Here is a 19591-nt window from a genome sequence, read left to right as displayed (position 1 = left end):
CACCCACAGTTTATCAAATAGATTTTGGGGGGGATTTTTTTCTTTTTTTTTTTTTCTTTTTCTTTTTAGGGCCACTCTCACAGCATATGGAAGTTTCCAGGCTAGGGATGGAATCAGAGCTGCAGCTGTCGGCCTACGCCACAGCCACAGTAACGTGGGATCTGAGCCACGTCTGCCACCTATACCACAGCTTGAGGCAGCGCCGGATCCTTACCCCACTGAGTGATGCCAGGGATCAAACCTGTGTCCTCATGGATTCTAGTCGGGTTCGTTACTGCTGAGCCATGACAAGAACTCCGCCAAACAGATATTTTAAATTAAGATTTATTTATCTGATAGTGGAGGAAAAATTAGAAAAGAGGTAGTATCTCAGGACTTTAAATGATCACAGACTTTTAATCAGGGCTTTTAAAACTTTAGTGTTCTAAACAACTACAAGCAGAAGAACAAAAACATTTCCTCTTTTAACAAAGAAAAATACAGTCTCCAAAGTATTATTAAAATGGGTTTGCTTTTAACCTCAACATAGAAGGGCTCTGTCTAAAACTACTCATAGTTTGCTAATATAAACCATTAGTGAAGGAGAAAAATAAAATGGAAACTTTCAAGGCTAGAACATTTCTTCCATTTAATATTTGGTTAGGAACAATTCTTGGAAATGATCACAAACGCAATAATTATGGGCTTAATTCTAACTAGATTTGCAGTCATTTCTTTTCGTGTTATTTTTGGCATGCTGGCTGAAGAAGTGGCATGCTGTAATGTTGATATAACCAGTTTCTCAGAAAACAAGATTTGTGACAATTTGCTGCGTTCTGCTCCAGAGACAATCTGAGGCTTTCAAAGTGGGGCTAAAAATGCACACCAATCTTCCCCCACACAGCTGCTTCTTGTTTAACATTGTCAAAATTTTTTAATTAAAATTTTAGATTTTATGCTTGGCTTTTTTTCTTTTTTTCCTTTAAAGCTCAAATGACACTCTGCCTCTTTTAGATACATGGGAGTCTGCAAAAAGTCAGATAAAGGCCCTAATTGTTTTATCGGATGAGCTCATTTTTAAACTGTTAATATTATTCATCTATATTATATTTTATTCAATTTAAACCTCAACAGCCTCGATTCAGCTTTGAAAGTGAACAGAGCATATAATTCACCCCAATTCATAACTACAAATGAAATACCCTGGGCATCCCCTCAGCTTGCCTTATAAGTCTCCAGCCGCATGGCTTTAATGTCAACTGTACACCAAAGACCATGTTTTTTATCTCAACCCAAACCTCTCTCCCAAATTCCAGAGTCATTAATCCAATGGCGCTCTTGATACCAAGACATCTTATCTATCTAATAGATATCTGAAATTCATCACATCCAAAACTGATCTCTGAGCAGCCCTCCAAAATCTATTCCTTCTGTCACTCTCCCCACCTCAGTTCATGGAACTCCATCCTTCCAGCTGTCCAGGCCCAAACCCAAAACATCACTCTGGTCTAGGCCACCATTTTGGCTGGATTCCTGCAAGAATTTCTGCTTCTGCCCTTGTCTACTGCCACTCAGCGTGGCAGCCAGGATCACCTTGTCAAGACATGTCCCCTCACGTCAGTCGCTTGAGGAAAATTCTGCAATGGCTCCTCATTTCAGTCAGGGTAAAATTCAAAGTCCTTAAAAGGATCCCATGACCTTACAAAGGTAGCTTATAAACATCTCACAGGGAGACAATTCTCCATGGGCCTCTTGCTTTTCTGCACACCTTGCAAAAAGAGGCAGTTTGTTCTAGACCGTCTTTTCGAAAATGTTTGGATAGTGAGCAGCTGCGCAAAATATAGTGTCTCCTTCCAGAGCAGAGGGCAGGTGCCCTTTCTATCTAGGATGACCAAAGATAGTGTCTTCCTCCTGAGCAAAGGGCAGGCAGGTTTGCTTGTAATCCGTTATAAGAGATTGTTATTCTAAATTGCTGAGAATTGGGGCTTTGTTGTTACTATAGAATATTGTACCCTATTCTGATTAGTACAGAAATCAATTCCAGAAATATCCAAATTCAAAAACTTCCTGAGGTTCTTCCACATTCCTTCCCCTGGGTTCCACAAGATACCCTTTATCTATTTTAGTTTTTGTATTTTTAGCCACAGAATGAAACAGCTTGATGTGGAATTTTAGTTCCCAGACCAGGGATCAAACCCAGGATACAAAATCACCAAAATCCTATCCAGTAGGCACCAGGAAACTCTCACTCTTTAACTGTTTAATATATTCCTCCTTAAGTTTTTGTTTTTACCCTAACTAGTGGGTATAAGTGGATTTTGTTACTTTTTTTTTTGTCTTTTTGTCTTTTTGCCATTTCTTGGGCCCCTCCCGTGGCCTGTGGAGGTTCCCAGGCTAAGTGTCTAATCAAAGCTGCAGCCACTGGCCTACACCAGAGCCACAGCAACGCGGGATCTGAACCGCATCTGCAACCTACGCCACAGCTCACGGCAATGCCGGATCCTTAACCCACTGAGCAAGGCCAGGGATCAAACCTGGAACCTCATGGTTCCTAGTCAGATTCATTAACCACTGCGCCACAACGGGAACTCCGGATTTCGTTACTTTCAATCCAAAGAGATATAACTAATATGTTCCCAAATCCATCATGCTGCTCATGCCAAAACCCAAAAGACAAACATAAAAGCTCAGACTCACTGGGAAAACCATGGTGGATCCAGGTCAAATGAGGATATGGCCAAGTGCTGACCATACATAAGATAAACATACATACATAAACCATACATAAGATAAACACTTAAAAATCAACTGCATTTCCTCTTCTGCATGAGCCCACAGCTAGACTACATCTCTCTGACTCTTTTGTCATTAGGTGAAGCAAGGTGACTGAGCTCTAACCAATGGAACGTGAACAGCTGACATGCAAAAGATGATGTACATCACTCCCCCAACCCCCCCCCACTACCTGCCATGACTCTTCCTCTCCAGCACTTTGATGAAAAAAAAAACAAACAACAAAAAAAACTAAACAGTGACCTTAGCAGCCATGCTTAGAAGACAGCAGAGCCACACAACTGAAAGAATGAGGGTTACAGAGTCACAACATGAAAAGTCACCCACTGGCAAGTCTGGTTTGTGACAGACTTTAACTCATCACAGAGTCCTGAAGAGTTGAAGAAAGTACTTTATGCTGAACTAGCCGTTTTGTTTAATTTTAAAATTCTTTTATTCCTTTTTAGGGCTGCACCTGCAGCATATGGAAATTCACAGGCTAGGGGTCAATGGGAGCTGCAGCTGCTGGTCCACACCACGGCCACAGCAACACAGCAACATCTGAGCTGCATCTACAACCTACGCTGCAGCTTGTAGCGACACTGGATCCCTAATCTACTGAGTGAGGTCAGGGGTTGAACCTGTATCCTCACAGACACTATGTTGTATTCTTAACCCACTCAGCCACAATGGAAACTCCAAATTAGCCCTTTGTGGTTGTTGCATAGAGAACCCTTTGATCCTCTCTAGAGCTGAACGAGGCAGTGCAATCATCCCCTTTTTAAAGGTGTCGGGCAAGGTTAAGAGAAGTTAAGTTGCTGGGGAGGGATGTGGGAACCTAGGTAAGTTCAGCCTCAAATACAGACTTCTTGGTTTCCAGGACCAAGTTTTTTCTACTGTGAAACATAAATGCTAAAGATTCCTCCTTAAATTGATCATACTAGCTAATCTAAATCTCTGAATGACTAGATTATAAAAAGATGAACAAGAAGGTAATCTTCCCTTCAGAGAATTCTATCATCCATTTATCACCTCATGCTCGGTGCTCAGCCAAGAACATGGCACCAAGAAGCACCTTCACATATGCCTCTAAGCATTTTGTTTTGTTTTGTTTTTTTGTTTTTTGCTATTTCTTGGTCCACTTCCACGGCATATGGAGATTCCCAGGCTAGGGGTCCAATCGGAGCCATAGCTGCCAGCCTACACCAGAGCCACAGCAAACTCGGGATCCGAGCCGCAGCTGCAACCTACACCACAGCTCATGGCAACGCCGGATCGTTAACCCACTGAGCAAGGCCAGGGACCGAACCCGCAACCTCATGGTTCCTGGGGTTCCTGGTTGGATTCATTAACCACTGCGCCACGACGGGAACTCCCCTCTAAGCATTTAAAAAAAAAAAAAAAAAAAAAGTCTTGCCAATGGATCCGGCATTGCCGTGAGCTGTAGTGTAGGTTGCAGATGCGGCTCGGATCCCACGTTGCTGTGGCTCTGGCATAGTCCGGCAGCTACAGCTCCAATTAGACCCCCTAGCCTGGGAACCCCATATGCCATGGGATCGGCCCTAGAAAAGGCAAAAAGACAAAAAAAAAAAAAAGTCTTACCAAGATGTTCAACATTGCTAATCATCAGGGAAATGCAAATCAAAACCACAATGAGATATCACCTCAACCTGTCTGAAGGGTTTTCATCAAAAAGACACAAATAGGAGTTCTCGTTGTGGCGCAGTGGTTAACAAATCTGACTAGGAACCATGAGGTTGCAGGTTCGATCTCTGGCTTTGCTCAGTGGGTTAAGGATCCGGCATTGCCATGAGCTGTGGTGTGGGTCGCAGACATGGCTCAGATCCCGCATTGCTGTAGCTCTGGCTTAGGCCAGTGGCTGCAGCTCCGATTCAACCCCTAGCCTGGGAAACTCCATGTGCCGTGGGGCCCTGGAAAAGACAAAAAAAAAAAAAAAAAACCCCACAAATAACAAATGCTGGTGAGGATGTGGAGAAAAGGGAGCACTTGCACAGTGTTGGTGGGAATGTAAAATGATGCAGCCACTGTGGAAGACAGTATGGAGTCTCCTCAAAAAACTGAAAATAGGAATTCCCGTTGTGGCTCAGCGGTAATGAACCTGAATAGTATCCATGAGGATGTGTGTTTGATGTCTGGCCTTGCTCAGTGGGTTAAAGATCCTGCGTTGCCATGAGCCATGGTGTAGTAGCCGATGCGCCTCAGATCCTGTGTTGCTGTGGCATAGGCCAGCAGCTGTAGCTCTGACTCGACCCCTTGTTTAGGAACTTCATATGCCTAAAAAGAAAAAAAAAAAAAAAAACTTAAAATAGAGTTACTATACCATCCAGCAGTTATACTCCTAGGCATATATCTGAGGAAAACTAAAACACTAATTTGAAAAGATACATGCACCCCAATGTAAACTGCCGCACTATTTACAAAGCCAAAACATGGAAGCAATCTGAGTGTCCATCAACAGATGAATGGATAAAGAAGCTGTGGAAAAAAAAAAGGGGGGGGGGTTCCCATTGCGGCTCAGCAGAAACAAAGACAACTACTATCCATGAGGATCTGGGTTCATTCAATCCCTGGCCTCGCTCAGTGGGTTAAGGATCTGGCATTGCTATGAGCTATGGTGTAGGTAGCAGACACGGCTTGGATCCCATCTTGCTGTGGCTGTGCTATAGGCTGGCAGCTGCAGCTCTGATTCAAACCCTAGCCTGAGAACTTCCATATGCCATGGATGCAGCTCTAAAAAGACTAAAAATTAAATAATTAAATAATTAAATAAAATAAAGAAGATGTGGGGTGTGTGTGTGTGTGTGTGTAGGAATATTACTCAGCCATAAAACAGAATGAAATTTTGCCATCTGTAAAAACATGGATGAACTTGGAAAGTATCATGCTTAGTGAAATAAGTCAGAAAGAGAAAGGCAAATACTGTATGATATTACTTATACATGGATCCTAAACAACAATACAAACTAGTGAATGCAACAAAAAAGGATTCACAGATACAGAGGACAAACTAGTGCTTACCAATGGGGAAAGGGAAAGGGGGAGGGATGAGATAGGCATAGAGGGTTAAAAGATGTAAACTACTAAGTATAAAATAATAAACTACAAGGATACAGGGAATATAGCCAATATTTTATGATAATTATAAATGGAGTACAACTTTTAAAAATTGTGTATCACTATGTTGTACACCAGAAACTGACATAACATTTTAAATCGACCATACCCAAATTAAAAAAATTCTTACCAAGAAACAAAAATTCAAGTGTACATCACACTACAATTAAATATCAGCAAAAGAGGTGATGTGTGCATCTTTTATATGTTGACCAACCAGAAGACTGTAATTCCGTCATATGTAATTTATTTAAATAACAATTCAATTGCACATTGTAGGTAAACCAGTTGTAGCAATATGAAAATAGATAATTCCAAGAATATCCAGCAATTTAAACATGCATCTAATAATACAGAGTATTCTGTAAGACTAGGGAATGAAACATAAAACATTGACTTACAAGTGGGGATGATTTATTTGCACTTTAAAATACAATTTCTAAGATGACATCTGTTTTCCAAAATGTCTTAATGTTATAAAAAGGCTACGGGAACTGATGTCTTCACGTTGAAAATTTAGATCTCATATCAGCATGAGCTTACATATTAGAGATGATAACATTAACACAAAATCAGCAAACGAATACTCATTTGGGAACACAGTTTTGATATTAAAAATATCAGAAGTTCACAGCTTTCGACTTCCTTCTCGACTTATATTGATAAAATGCTTTTATAGCTACAATCTAGTTCACTTTCTAGTATCAGATCCAATGTCTTCTTGATCAGCAGATGGATGCTACTAAACACATTTGTCTTAACACTCAACACATCATCGATTTCTAAAATTATTTTGCGCTGTAAAACTGTGACTGCTGGGAATGGGGAAGATAGGATTTATGTTCAAATGTAATAAGAAGTGAGTAATAAAAACTGAGATAAAATGCTAAAAATGTTTACTAACAGACATTAAATTTATAAAGCACATACAGGTAGCTTTGATGATTTAACAGGAAACTACACAGTGATTTGCAAAATGCTATGGCCTCTCACTAAAATCCTGTCAAGGTAACATGAAGGGTTTTATATGTGTGTTTTAAGGCAAAGCAAAATTTCCCAAGGGAAGTACTTACAAAATAAATTTGCTCTGGAAATAAATCTCAGTAATAAAATACTTCTCACTTATTAAATATATATTTTGCCTTTACATACGATTTAGCAATTTACATAAAAAAATTCAAGAGTTCTTTGAACATCTGCAAATAAATATTTTAAAACACTATATAAATGAATCAGCTGGTATTCATTCAGGTGTTTGGATGTCAACAGTTAGCAAAGAAAAAAAATTTTAAATAATATACTATTTAGTTATAAAAATTTCCCCTGACATAACATGAGAATGCAACACACTGAGAGTTAAATAATTTTTCTGGACAACACATTTCAGAGAAACACATGCATTCTTCTCCTGCAAATCTTAGTTAAACAGAACCCAGTGGTACTGTTCTCTTAAGCCATTAGATCAATAGCCTAAGATTTATAATATTTACCATAATCTCTCTTTTCATGTAGATTATTTTCTGAAATCACTATAGAGAAAGAAATTGTCTGATATAAAAAATAAAATCACTTCTATAAGAAAAAGGTGAAGTAAGTCATGAAAACTGTTTAAACTCATTTACTACACCCATAGTTGCTACCTGGACATTTGGTTCCAATAAACATAAGAATGAATTAAAATGTTTGCATTATTTCCAAATCAAAGTGTCATCCCTTCAAAATGAGGAAGACCTTCCAGCACTTCAAAATAATGTAGTTTCTTTAAAACTGAAATAAGCACTATTCTTTAAGGTGTTCATTTTACCCAATTGCTCTGGCTTTCGATTCTGTTACACTGAGATCAAAATTTTTCCCCTAAATAATGCTACACAGACTCCCCATAATTAAAACTAATTTAATAAAAAATATCAAGTAGCAATAAAACAAAAACTCCCACTGGGATATATCAGCATTCCTTATATTCATCATTTAAATTACATGTTTCTTAGAACTACTGAATTAATACACAAGGAGTACTATATATTAATATGCAACAAGTTTTACATAATGTAGATATTAAAGTACCTCAAGTTTTCCTATTAAATATCCAATCTGTAGGCAATGGTACACATGCCTTATTAGTGAAATACAGTGAGGTGGCTGCTTTCATTTTTCCATGCAGAGTCAAGCCACAGTATTACTGTGCTTACACATGTGTAAACTGGACAGAGGGCTGGACTCCTTTGAAACTAGATCCACACAGTACTTCAGGATGGATCAGGCCAAGAACCCATTCAGCCTTCTCAACCTACTAAACAGTCCTTATATTACTTTCCTTCTGTGGTTATGAAGTTATAAACAGACTGGGATGGACTTTGACATTATCATGGTCAAGACAGCAGCTGCTCAACAAGAAAATATATATCCCTCACCCTAAATGCCATTATATCCTCTTCATTAAACTTTAAGTTCAACATTCTGAAGAAACTAAATCTAAGTGAGGTATAAAAGACAAAACTGCTGACAAGGAGAAGGGGAAATAGGGCTTCATAACAGCAATCAAATAAAGAAAGAATAAGTAAATGACTAGTCTGAGGGAAGGGAAATGGAAAAAACCCTGCACTCCTTCTGAAAGAACAGTATGAACAAGAGTCTATTCAATATTTGTAAACTGTTTTCTATCTTCCTATTGACCTTTCTACGTATCTGATCAAGAAATGTCTAAAGAGATTTAAAATATGTCAATTACATGTATGCACATCACTTAGATATCATACACATTAAAAATATTAATAATTGGAAGCAAAAGACAAACATAACTTTAAATAAAGTACCTGTAAAATTATTCTGTAAGTGGATAACTACTGCCTAAAAATCTGTAGGAAGAATACTGGCCCAGCTGAGTCATTGGTGAAACATTGATAATACAAAGGAATTGAATAAGTCACCTAATTTTTCAGGATCATTTTCATCTTAAGAAAATATTATTTTCATCATAAAATCCACTAACATCTCAAAGGCGAGTCACTTCCTCTACAACTTTAACTGTTTGTGCTGTGACATCTCACCCAAAGCAAGGACTGTCTTTAAAATCAGATTAAAATGATAATCTTAAAAATAAGGTCCCTTAGTCTAGTACATAAGGAGCTGGGGTGGGGGGAAGAATAACATTCAAACATGCCAATGATCAATGATCATCTGCAAATTTGTGAAATAAAAGTTTATGAGCACTTCAAGAGAAAAAGCAAAACCTCACAGATACATATCTGAACTACAATTGACGACAAGACTATGGTCATTAGGTGATCACAGTAAAAGCCAGAACCACAGGAAGCATGACACTGGGAGGCATGTTTAAATGAATGCTCCCTGCCACTCAGCATCATGCCACATGTGCCATTAGCCTTGTTTCAAGTGCTGTATAACCACATGTGACCAGTGGCCACCATACTAGCCTGAGTAGGACTGAAGGAGAAACAACACTGTTTAGAGGTTGGGGAGAATCACATAATTTCCCAAGATCCATCCCATGCCCTATGACTCACAAAACCCTAGGACCTCAAAACAATCACTGGAGTCTTCATTAACTCATTTAACTAAATGTACTTGAACTTATGATTTATAAATATGGAGAAAATAACTTTTCCTAGTTAAGAAATAGGAAAAAGAAAAAGGAAAAAGGAAGTAGGAAAGAAAATCAGTGAAGAATTCATCAGAATCATGACAGAAATTTTTCCAATTGATCACAAAGACTTTTTTAAAATTGTTATTTTTGACATCCAAAGGAAGAAAAACTATTATTTGAAAATGTCGGAGTTCCCATCGTGGCTCAGTGGTTAACCAACTCAACTAGTATCCATGAGGACTTGGTTCAAACCCTGGCCTTGTTAAGTAGGTTAAAGATCCAGTGTTGCCATGAGCTGTGGTGTAGGTGGCAGACACAGCTCAGATCTGGTGTTGCTGTGGCTGTGGCATAGGCCAGCAGCTGTAACTCCGATTCAAAAACCCCAAGCCTAGGAACCTTCATATGCCATGGGTGCAGCCCTAAAAAGACAAAAAAAGGAAAAAAAAAAGAAAAAGAAAGGAAGGAAGAAAATGTCAACAGACTCTCTTTAAAGGAATGGATGAGAAGTGAAACCATAATGATTATTAACAGCAGGGGCCATTCATGCCCATCATAACATAAATACCTCTCAAAGTAGCTTCAAAAGTAGGAACACTCACTTTTGTTTTAACGGGGTAAGTCTTCTTTACACATATCCCACTGATTTGGAAGCCTAATCAAAGGCTCAGAGTGACCTCAAAGCTCAACTACAAGCTCTCAGGCCAGGTAGGAATGATAGTCACATGGCTCTGCTAAACTCACTCCTTTGAAAAAGAGATGGTTATATTCTTGCATTGTTTCAATGACTAAAAATCCTTGATGCTGATTAATCTGGAATTCACTTCCCCATAGCTTCTACTCACTTGCAGAAGAGACAGAGAATTAATGAACTTTTTTTTCCCTATATATCTTGGGACCTTCTTGTATCCAGGAGAAGCATAGAAACATTAAAATATATGTTCATATATGAGCTGATATAGCTAATCTGCCATGAACTGTCAAGTGGAAATCATGCTTTCTTTGTCACCAATCCCACAAAGCATAACCTCTACTTGAGTCTTAAGTTAACATAGCACCAATCAAAACCCTGGCTCTCCATTAAAAAATAATAATAATAAAAAGACAATTATACTAAGAACTACACAAACTGCACAAACTGTCAGACACATTGCCAGCCCAACATCCTCACATATGCCCCTCAAAACAGGAGATAAAATATGATCACTTCAGTTCTCATTCTTCACAGAACACCCTAAATTGCAAAATGACTCCAAAAATACAGTATTAGCTGATGTCACAAAAAACTAGCACTACCATGGTATCTTGAATGTGGCAGGAAAACAGATGAATATTTGTAGCTTTAATGTTATTACATTTAAAAGTCCATTGAATAGATTATCAAGTCACAATAAAAGGACAGGAAATAAAAATACAAACAAAATAAAAACAAGTAACAGGGAAAATCTTAATGGCATATGCAAATTTTTTGCACTTGTTTGGTAGAGTTAAAATAAAACAAAAATAACCACTGTTAGCTTAAATTGTCTCCATTTTATACCAGAAGGAGCATTTTTCACTGACTTTTTTTTTCCAACTTGCAGCTTCTTACAAAAGCAATATGAGATTTTTTTTTAATTTATTTTTTTAAAATAACACTACCAAAGCTCTTCGAAGGAACGTGGAAACCTTTTTGCCAAGTAATATACAAAGAAATTGCCGAGCAGATTTTCCACTACTAATTGTAATGATAATTAATTTATTTCCTCTTTTGTCTGGACCTAAAGTTATATGATTCATTTTAACAGCACATGATAAAATCAACCACCAATATTATCTGAAGGGGTGGTACTACGAATAGAATTATAGTCATCATTTTCCATTGGAAATACATCCTCAGTATTGGCCAAGAAGCAGTACCTTAAAGAAAACAAAACCAAATACCTGCTGGATACAGGCTTGTATAGCAGGGAATAAACAGCAAGGAGCAAATTCATAATGCGAGCTACTGTCAGTGCCAAATACACAAATACATTTCAGCTTGTTTGAATTTCCACGCTTCTTTCATTTTACATCAGAGAGCACAGACCCGGCCAGTACTTTGGTTTTGATAACCGTCATTTGTATATAAAAACCATTAACTATCACAACGACTCATATTCATACAGCTTTTCACAGTGTACAAAAAGCTATCCTATTCGTTATCTAACTGAACCCGCATAAACACCAGGCTGTGCTGCTATCCCCATTGGGGAAACTGAGTCCCAGAAAGGGTCAATGACTTGCTCCATGTCGAGGAACTGTTAACGTGCAGAAACGGGCTCCCGAGGGCCATTCTGGGGCTGTTTTTGTTGAACTGCAGAGGCTTCCATGACAAGTTATTCTTCAAAATGGAAATAAGACAAAACCCTGATTCGTCGATTCATAGATGCAGTCATGTCCTTAGCCGCTGCACAGATGGAATGGAGAGTGGGGGAGGGGGGATGGAGGCCGTGGTGATTGTAAAATAAAACGCACGCTAAATGGAAATGGTTTGGATTAAACATTCTAACATTGTTCGCTGAGAATAAATACCTAAGACACAGACCCACAGTTATAAAACTGAAAGAGACCTTGAAAGTCATCTGTTCTTTTTCCATTTCACAGATGAAGAAAACATAGTAGGGGAGCCAGCACGGTACTCCCTAAAGATCATCCTGGTAACTGCTACCTACAGCAGAGCCTGGACCTGCAGTCAGGCTCTCATGTGACTAAGTTTCCAAATTTTAAAGGACTAAGCACAGTCCAGATGGTTACCAGGAACCAACACAGCGCTAGAGAGATTAGAAAATTAGACTTTACACACCAACATTATGAGTGTAAAAATTACCGATATTTTACATATCACTTAAAGCAGCAGCAATTTTATAAGAAAAATAATCAGCATATATATTTTAGGCTCTCGTGGTTAAGGTTGAGGATAAGTTCTAAAATATAACTTTTTCTTCCCTTTAGATACATGGAGTTTTTGAATTTTATTATAATAATGATTGACTTAAGTACATTCAAAAACAGGAGAGTCTCTCAAAAATGTCATGACCTTTAACTTACACGAAGAATAAAAAACAATAACATTTCATCATCTTTTCTAGAAAGAGGTCTTTTCCGCCTACATTACCTGTCCCTGTTCACACTCATTGTCTGTCTTTTTCAAGAGTCTTCAGAAGGTTATTAAGCTATTTTGAATGTAGGTGATTATTTCCCCTCGGAAACTGATATACCAGGCAATAAAATATCTCGGAAGTTTAACTGACCAACAAATCTAAAAAGGACTCAGGTTGTGAGTCATTTGCTACTTAAACAATATTCATTTCCACATTAAAAAAATAAATAATCTAATGAGACTTTATTGTACCTGTGAGTCCTTTAAAAGATTTCTTCTCTCCGATTCAAATCTGATATGAAATTCTTTTTGGAGAGGCAAAGTATAAGAGTTTTCTAGACATTACTGATCATTCCATGGGGGGAGGGGGACACTTATGTGACCAAAAGTAAAGCACACAGATGATAGAAAATATTGACAGTAAAATTCGTTTTTTGTCTCTCATTCACAAAAGCGCCCTTCCACTTTAATATAAGGTCTACTCTATAGCAGATGCCAGTACTAATTGAGAGAAAATTCCATCCTTCATGTTCCGATCAATCTGAGGAAGATTTTCTCCAGAGGTGAAGAGCTGCCTGAATTCTGAAGTGTAGTCTGGACTCCAGTGAGTAATCTTTGTAGTTATTTCTAAAGACAAATAACAATAAAATTATAATGTCAAAATTCCTTTACATATCAGGGCACCACCACCCTCCCTGCTTCCTCTCCTTATTTGCTTTCAAATGTTGATATGCAAAACAGTGGATTTTGTTAAAATGCAGATTCTGGTTCCTGTGAGAAGAGGGGAATGGCAATATTATGTGTTTCTAGAAGCTTCCTGGTGGTGGTCTAAAAATCACACTTTGAATAGCAATGTTTACCTAATTACCAAGCCATTCACAAACAGCAAGAAGGCAGCCTTAACAAATTTTGTGAACTATTTCTAAATAGTTCACCCCCTTTTCTAAACTGGAAAATTTAGGCAGTCTCATAGAAACAAGGTAAACATGTTCATTCACCCTGTCCAAAAAAAAAAAAAAATTATCTTGAAACTTTCAGGAAACAAAAAATCACATAAAAAAGCAGCAGAATTACTCTGTGACACACCAATGACCTCATCAAGCACCACAGCTTTAAATATCACAGTCTAGGAGTTCCCACTGTGGCCTAGTGGGTTAAGAACCTGACACAGTGTCCATGAGGATGCAGGTTTGATCCCTGGTCTTGCTCAGTGGATCAAGGATCCCATGTTGCCGTGAGCTGCAGCGTAGGTCACAGATGTGGCTCGGATCCCATGTTGCTGTGGCTGTGGTGTAGGCTGGAAGCTGCAGCTTCAATTTGACCCCTAGCCCGGGAACTTCCATATGCTGTAGGTGTGGCTATAAAAAGAAAAAAAAAATTATAGGAGTTCCGTCGTGGCGCAGTGGTTAACGAATCTGACTAGGAACCATGAGGTTGCGGGTTCGGTCCCTGCCCTTGCTCAGTGGGTTAATGATCCGGCGTTGCCGTGAGCTGTGGTGTAGGTTGCAGACGCGGCTCGGCTTGGATCCCGCGTTGCTGTGGCTCTGGCGTAGGCCGGTGGCTACAGCTCCGATTCAACCCCTAGCCTGGGAACCTCCATATGCCGCGGGAGCGGCCCAAAGAAATAGCAACAACAACAACAACAACAACAAAAAGACAAAAGACAAAAAAAAAAATTATAGTCTATGTGCTGGTGATTTTGAAATATCAACATTTGGCTTTGACCTTTAATTGAACTCCATGCTTCTATATTTGACTGTCAACTTACCATCTCCATGTGAATACCTAATAGGTACCTCAAAATATCATCATCCAAACAGAAGTATGCTTTTTTTTTTCCTCTCCCCAAATCTCCTTCTTTAAATTCCCAATTTCAGTAAAGCATCATTATCAACCTAGGAGCTCAACACCCTCCCACACCCCCAGGAGTGCTCCCTACTCAGTTTTCTGGTGACTGATCTTTTCAGGACTGGCTTTAATAACACCAGTCTCAATTATATATCACCTCCTCAAGGAAATCTTCCAGAATCAACCTAATCTAAAGTAATACCAAAGTTGGAGGTCGCATTGTGGCTCCACGGGTTAAGACTGTGACTAGTATCCATGAGGATGTAGGTTGGATCCCTGGCCTCGCTCAGTGGGTTAAGAATCCAGCATGAGCTGCAGGCTAGGTCACAGATGTGGCTCGGATCCTGTGTTGCTGTGGCTGTGGCATGAGCTGGGAGCTGCAGCTCCTCTTCAACCCATAGCTTAGAAAATTCCATATGCCACAGGTGCAGCCCTAAAAAATGCAAAAAATAAAGTAATACAAAGGTACCTGTATTGCAAATCTCAGCAAAGCACATACCATTGCTACTTATGTGCTTCGTATCCATCTGCCTGCAACCTACAAAGTAGAAAACTTGCCTTTTAATGCACAGTTGTCTGTCTAGAACCTCTCCTAGTTCCGGAACACATATTAGGTACTCAGTGAATATTTGCTGAATTTGAGTAAGTGTGCATACTAATGAATCACTAAGCTATTTATGGCCTGGAGCTATCATGGCGTTCTTTCTCTATGGCAAGCAGTGTTCAAAGCAAACAGACCACAGGGTTTGTGCCACCAGTAAGTGAGCCATGATCACAAGTTCACGAGTCATTATTGTTCAGCAGAAATGATGAAGGGCTTTGAAACTGCCAAAGTAGTAAGAAAGAAGAAAGAGGGGAAGATTCAAAGGGCTTCTTCAAATCTCTGGCTCTTTAAGGAATGAGAGAGAGCTGGTGGAATACCCCAAGGGTCAGAAAACTATGACCAAAATAATGGCCAAATCTGGGCACACTCATGCATTTACATGTTGTCTTCTATGGTTGCTTTCAATACAACTGAGTAGTTGCAATGGAGACTTCATACTTCAAAGCCAAAAATACTACTAACTTGGGGGGAAAATGTAATTGTAATGTATACATGTAAGGATAAACTGACCCCCTTGCTGTACAGTGGGAAAATTTTAAAAAATTATAAAAATTTAAATAAATAAATAAATAAATAAATGTAAAAAAAAAAAAATACTACTAACTGACCCTTTACAGAAAAGTTTGCTGACCCCTGATATAGAAGAGAATAGGTTAGAAATCTGTCATGTAGGTACTTAAAATCACAACTATTTGTAAACAGTCATAGGGTCAGGCATTAAGTAGGTTGGAAAGAGCACAATTCCAGCAAAGGCCATGAGGAGAAGCTAAGTATAAATTAGCAAATCATGACTAATTTTTCATTAATGTGTTCATTTTTAAGTGTATAAAGTTACTGCTGTTGTAAAAATAGTATTGACATTCCCGACTCCACAACAATGAGGGAAAACATGCCATTTTCACTCACCTTGCAGTTTCTAGGACCTTTATGGCCTTGTCAATTTCCCCTTGGTTTTTATACAAAAATGCCAACTCAAACAGAGTAAACGGCACTAGGTAGTGGTCATACTTCAGTAACTTTTCACTAAAAGAGCGAATGAAAAGTAATTAAGTCTTAACAGAACAAGGAACATATTCTTTTTCTATATATCTATATCTATCTTCCCCATCTTTAAGAAAACAGGTACAACACCAAGCCTATCAACAGAGAAAAGCTGTCATTATACAGTTAAAGAACTTAACAAATCATGGCAATAAATAGTTCGCTTTTAATATACCACTCCTTTATTTTATTCCTTGATCTAAATTCAGTGCTAAGGAAAGTTTACTGCCCTTCAGGTAGACAAATACATGCAGATCTTCAAAGATTAACCCCAGAAAGGACAAGTTCATCCCTCCCCAACAGGAACGTATTCAGGAAATGACTCCATTAAGAAAATGACTCCTCTTATTTTTCACCAAGGTTCAACCCTCTTTGCACCAGTGTCTTATAATGCTTAAAAATGTCAAGGAGGAAGTGGTAAACACTTCTGTTTTCAGCAATATTATGAAAATGCTCTGACAACAAACTATCTAGAAGCACTGAAAAAAATAAGAGCAACACCCTTCCAAATGCATGGCTCAGCTTACAAAAACTTAAGAAAAACTCTCGAACTAAAAACAAAACAAAACCAGAACTAGAAGCTTGTGAATGCTGCCAATGCACTCCTGGGTCTGTTTCAGGCTGAATCTGCCTGGGCTTTGTGTCTCAGTGTCCACACAGGAGGTGAAGCCTTGAGCCTACATAAAGAAGGCAGCCAGGGGTGGGACCTCTACATAATGCTGGGGCCTCGCTCCACCCAGAGAAAGGGCAGATGGCAAAAACTTGCTCGTGGCACAGGAGGAAGACAAGGGTAATTGGCCCCTTGGCCTGCACTCTAAGTAGGAAGAAAAAACACATCCCTTGAGAAATTAATAACCAATAGGCCTGCCCTTACATGAATTTGCAATTCAAAGTTGTGTGGCCCAGGGAGATCCCACTGTGGCTCAATGAAAATGAACCCGACTAGAATCCATGAGGATATGGGTTCAATCTCTGGCCTTACTCAATGGGTTAATTATCTGGTGTTACCATGAGCTGTGGTGTAGGTTGCAGACTCAGCTCAGATCTGGCATTGCTGTGGCTGTAGTGTAGGATGGCAGTTGCTGCTCTGATTTGACTCCTAGCCTGGGAATTTCCATATGCTGTGCCCACAGCCCTAAAAGGCAAAAAAAAAAAAAGCAAACAAAGTTATGTAGCCCAAAGGATCCAAGAACCTCTAAGCAATGAAATTAACATGAAAGTGGCCCCAATCTGGAAAAGCCTTTGGGGTATCTGGCAGAAAAAAGTAAAATCACTTTAAAGAGGGACTCTTCCTCAATCCTAGACTCCTAGAGGTCTCAAGATACAACCTCACTGAAAGTCAGCTCACAATCAGGAGTTCCCGTCATGGCTCAACACTAACGAACCCATTTGGTGTCCGTGACGATGCAAGTTCAATCTCTGGCCTCGCTCGTGGGTTCAGGATCTGGTATTGCCATGAGGTGTGGTGTAGGTTGCAGACGTGGCTCAGATTTGGCATTGTTGTGGCTATAGGAAGGGAGGTGCAGCTCTGATTCGACCCCCAGCCTAGGAACTTCCATATGCTGTGGATGCAGCCCCAAAAAGACAAAAAAAAATTAATTAAAAAATAAAATACACGAGCAAGCAATTCAAATATGAAAAAAAAAACCACAACAAATTGCCAAAGTGGGTCATCCTTTTGATCCTAAGAAGAACCACCACTAAAAGAGAACTTGACAGATACTTCTTTAACATGTTTACTAAATACAATGCATTATTTATTTGGGAAATAGACACTCTCTCTTTCCCCTTCTTATTAGGATACCAGCCCTCCTATATTTCCACAAAATATTGTCAGAAAGAGAGGAATCAGTAACTATGGATGGAAAGCACATGATGTGCAACAGATGATGTCAAGTGGCGGTCTGTAGCTGTGATCTCTTTGGATGACACAATAGTTTCCGAAATATCGAGCCAAGATTTAAAAATTGGGAGATGTTACATAAAATTCAGACTCCAGGCTTTTGATGAAAAAAAATGTAGGGATTATTGCTACTGGGCCCACACTGTCCAGAGCAACAATCAATTAGAGTTCAGGAGTGGCTGCACTCTTTAGAGAGAATACACAATCTCCCTAATCTGCAGTGCCCACTAATCCCCATTCCAGCCATCACTCAGTAAGCTTCCGTGCCTGGCCCCTGTGGACAAGTGCATTTGTTACTCCAGCTGTAGAGAAGAAGGCCAGGCATCAGAACCTTGACTCAACTCTCTATAGCACAAGAGCAGGACATCATCATCAGTGCTATGGGGGAATAAAACTCATTCATGTATGGAAAAATGCCCCTTGCCAACAGAGAAGCAGTCACGGTGTTCATCACAGTCTTCTTTCCTGCCAAATTATCATCACCATGATGGCGAATCTGTTTACTCAACGTTAAATCCCCAGGATTCAGAATCACAGTCTCTGGCACATAGTGGGTACTCAAATATCTGTGGAATACATGAATGGCAGGCAACACATGAATCAAAAGAAAGCATCAGGAGTTCCCGTCGTGCAGTGGTTAACGAATCCGACTAAGAACCATGAGGTTGCGGGTTCGGTCCCTGCCCTTGCTCAGTGGGTTAACGATCCGGCGTTGCCGTGAGCTGTGGTGTAGGTTGCAGACACGGCTCAGATCCCGCATTGCTGTGGCTCTGGCATAGGCCAGTGGCTACAGCTCCGATTCGACCCCTAGCCTGGGAACCTCCATATGCCTCGGGAGCGGCCCAAGAAATAGCAAAAAGACAAAAAAAAAAAAAAAGAAAAGAAAGAAAGCATCAGCTGTTCAATATGTTGCTGCCAGAGTTTAGATGGTCACCTGTCAGCCTGGATGGAAATTGAGCTTTTGTAAGTCACCTTTGCACACCAAGTGGAAATGCATAAAGCCATGTTCCACTTGGGTCATAATTTTGTTCTTAAAGCATAAGGAAAAGAACACTCTGTTCACTTTCTGGTCACGCAAAGTAAAAGGGTAGTAAAAGGGAGATAAAAGCATCATTCTCTCACAGTGATTCATTCTCCAGAGACCACAATTTACACTCAGGCTGGTTCCCCTGTCTGCTTTTACCTCTGGATCACATGATTGAAACATAATTCTGCTTGCAGTGGCCGCTGTAAGTTCTTCAGGCAGCATCCTTTCAGCAACTTCACTAAGCACTCGTCATCTATGGAGTAGTCACTGGAGTCTTAAAGCAAAAAGGAACACACGATTCACACACAGAAAGAAAAATACTCATCAAAATCCTCTGTAAGAGGCAGCACGAACAGTTCTTAGATATCAGAGGGATCATTTAAAAACAAGGAAAATATGCTCAGCATGTGTGATGCCCCACTAAACAAAATACAATGAAAAGATTTCAAATTAAAAGTATACTGAGTTTACTACATGAGTACACCATTTTATTAAGGGGTTCACCAGCCAATTAAATGTTTTTTGGGTGCTCATACTGCGAATTATGTGACTTCATATAC

General features: G+C 39.4%; 1 protein-coding gene across 1 annotated transcript in view; it reads right to left on the bottom strand.

The window, feature by feature from the left end:
• Window positions 1–11202: 11202 nt before the first annotated feature.
• The window catches only part of TTC39B (tetratricopeptide repeat domain 39B), a 146355-nt gene continuing 137966 nt past the window's right edge, over window positions 11203–19591 (bottom strand). Inside the window, 3 exon segments of the mRNA XM_047767628.1 lie at window positions 11203–13235; window positions 15967–16083; window positions 19188–19305. Coding sequence (XP_047623584.1) covers window positions 13145–13235; window positions 15967–16083; window positions 19188–19305 — 326 coding nt within the window. The 3' untranslated portion in view covers window positions 11203–13144.

This window comes from Phacochoerus africanus, chromosome 2 (assembly GCF_016906955.1).
Source record: "Phacochoerus africanus isolate WHEZ1 chromosome 2, ROS_Pafr_v1, whole genome shotgun sequence".
In the NCBI taxonomy this organism is placed as follows: domain Eukaryota; kingdom Metazoa; phylum Chordata; class Mammalia; order Artiodactyla; family Suidae; genus Phacochoerus; species Phacochoerus africanus.
Note: the sequence above shows the minus strand (reverse complement) of the source record. Positions and strands in the feature narration are given on the sequence as shown.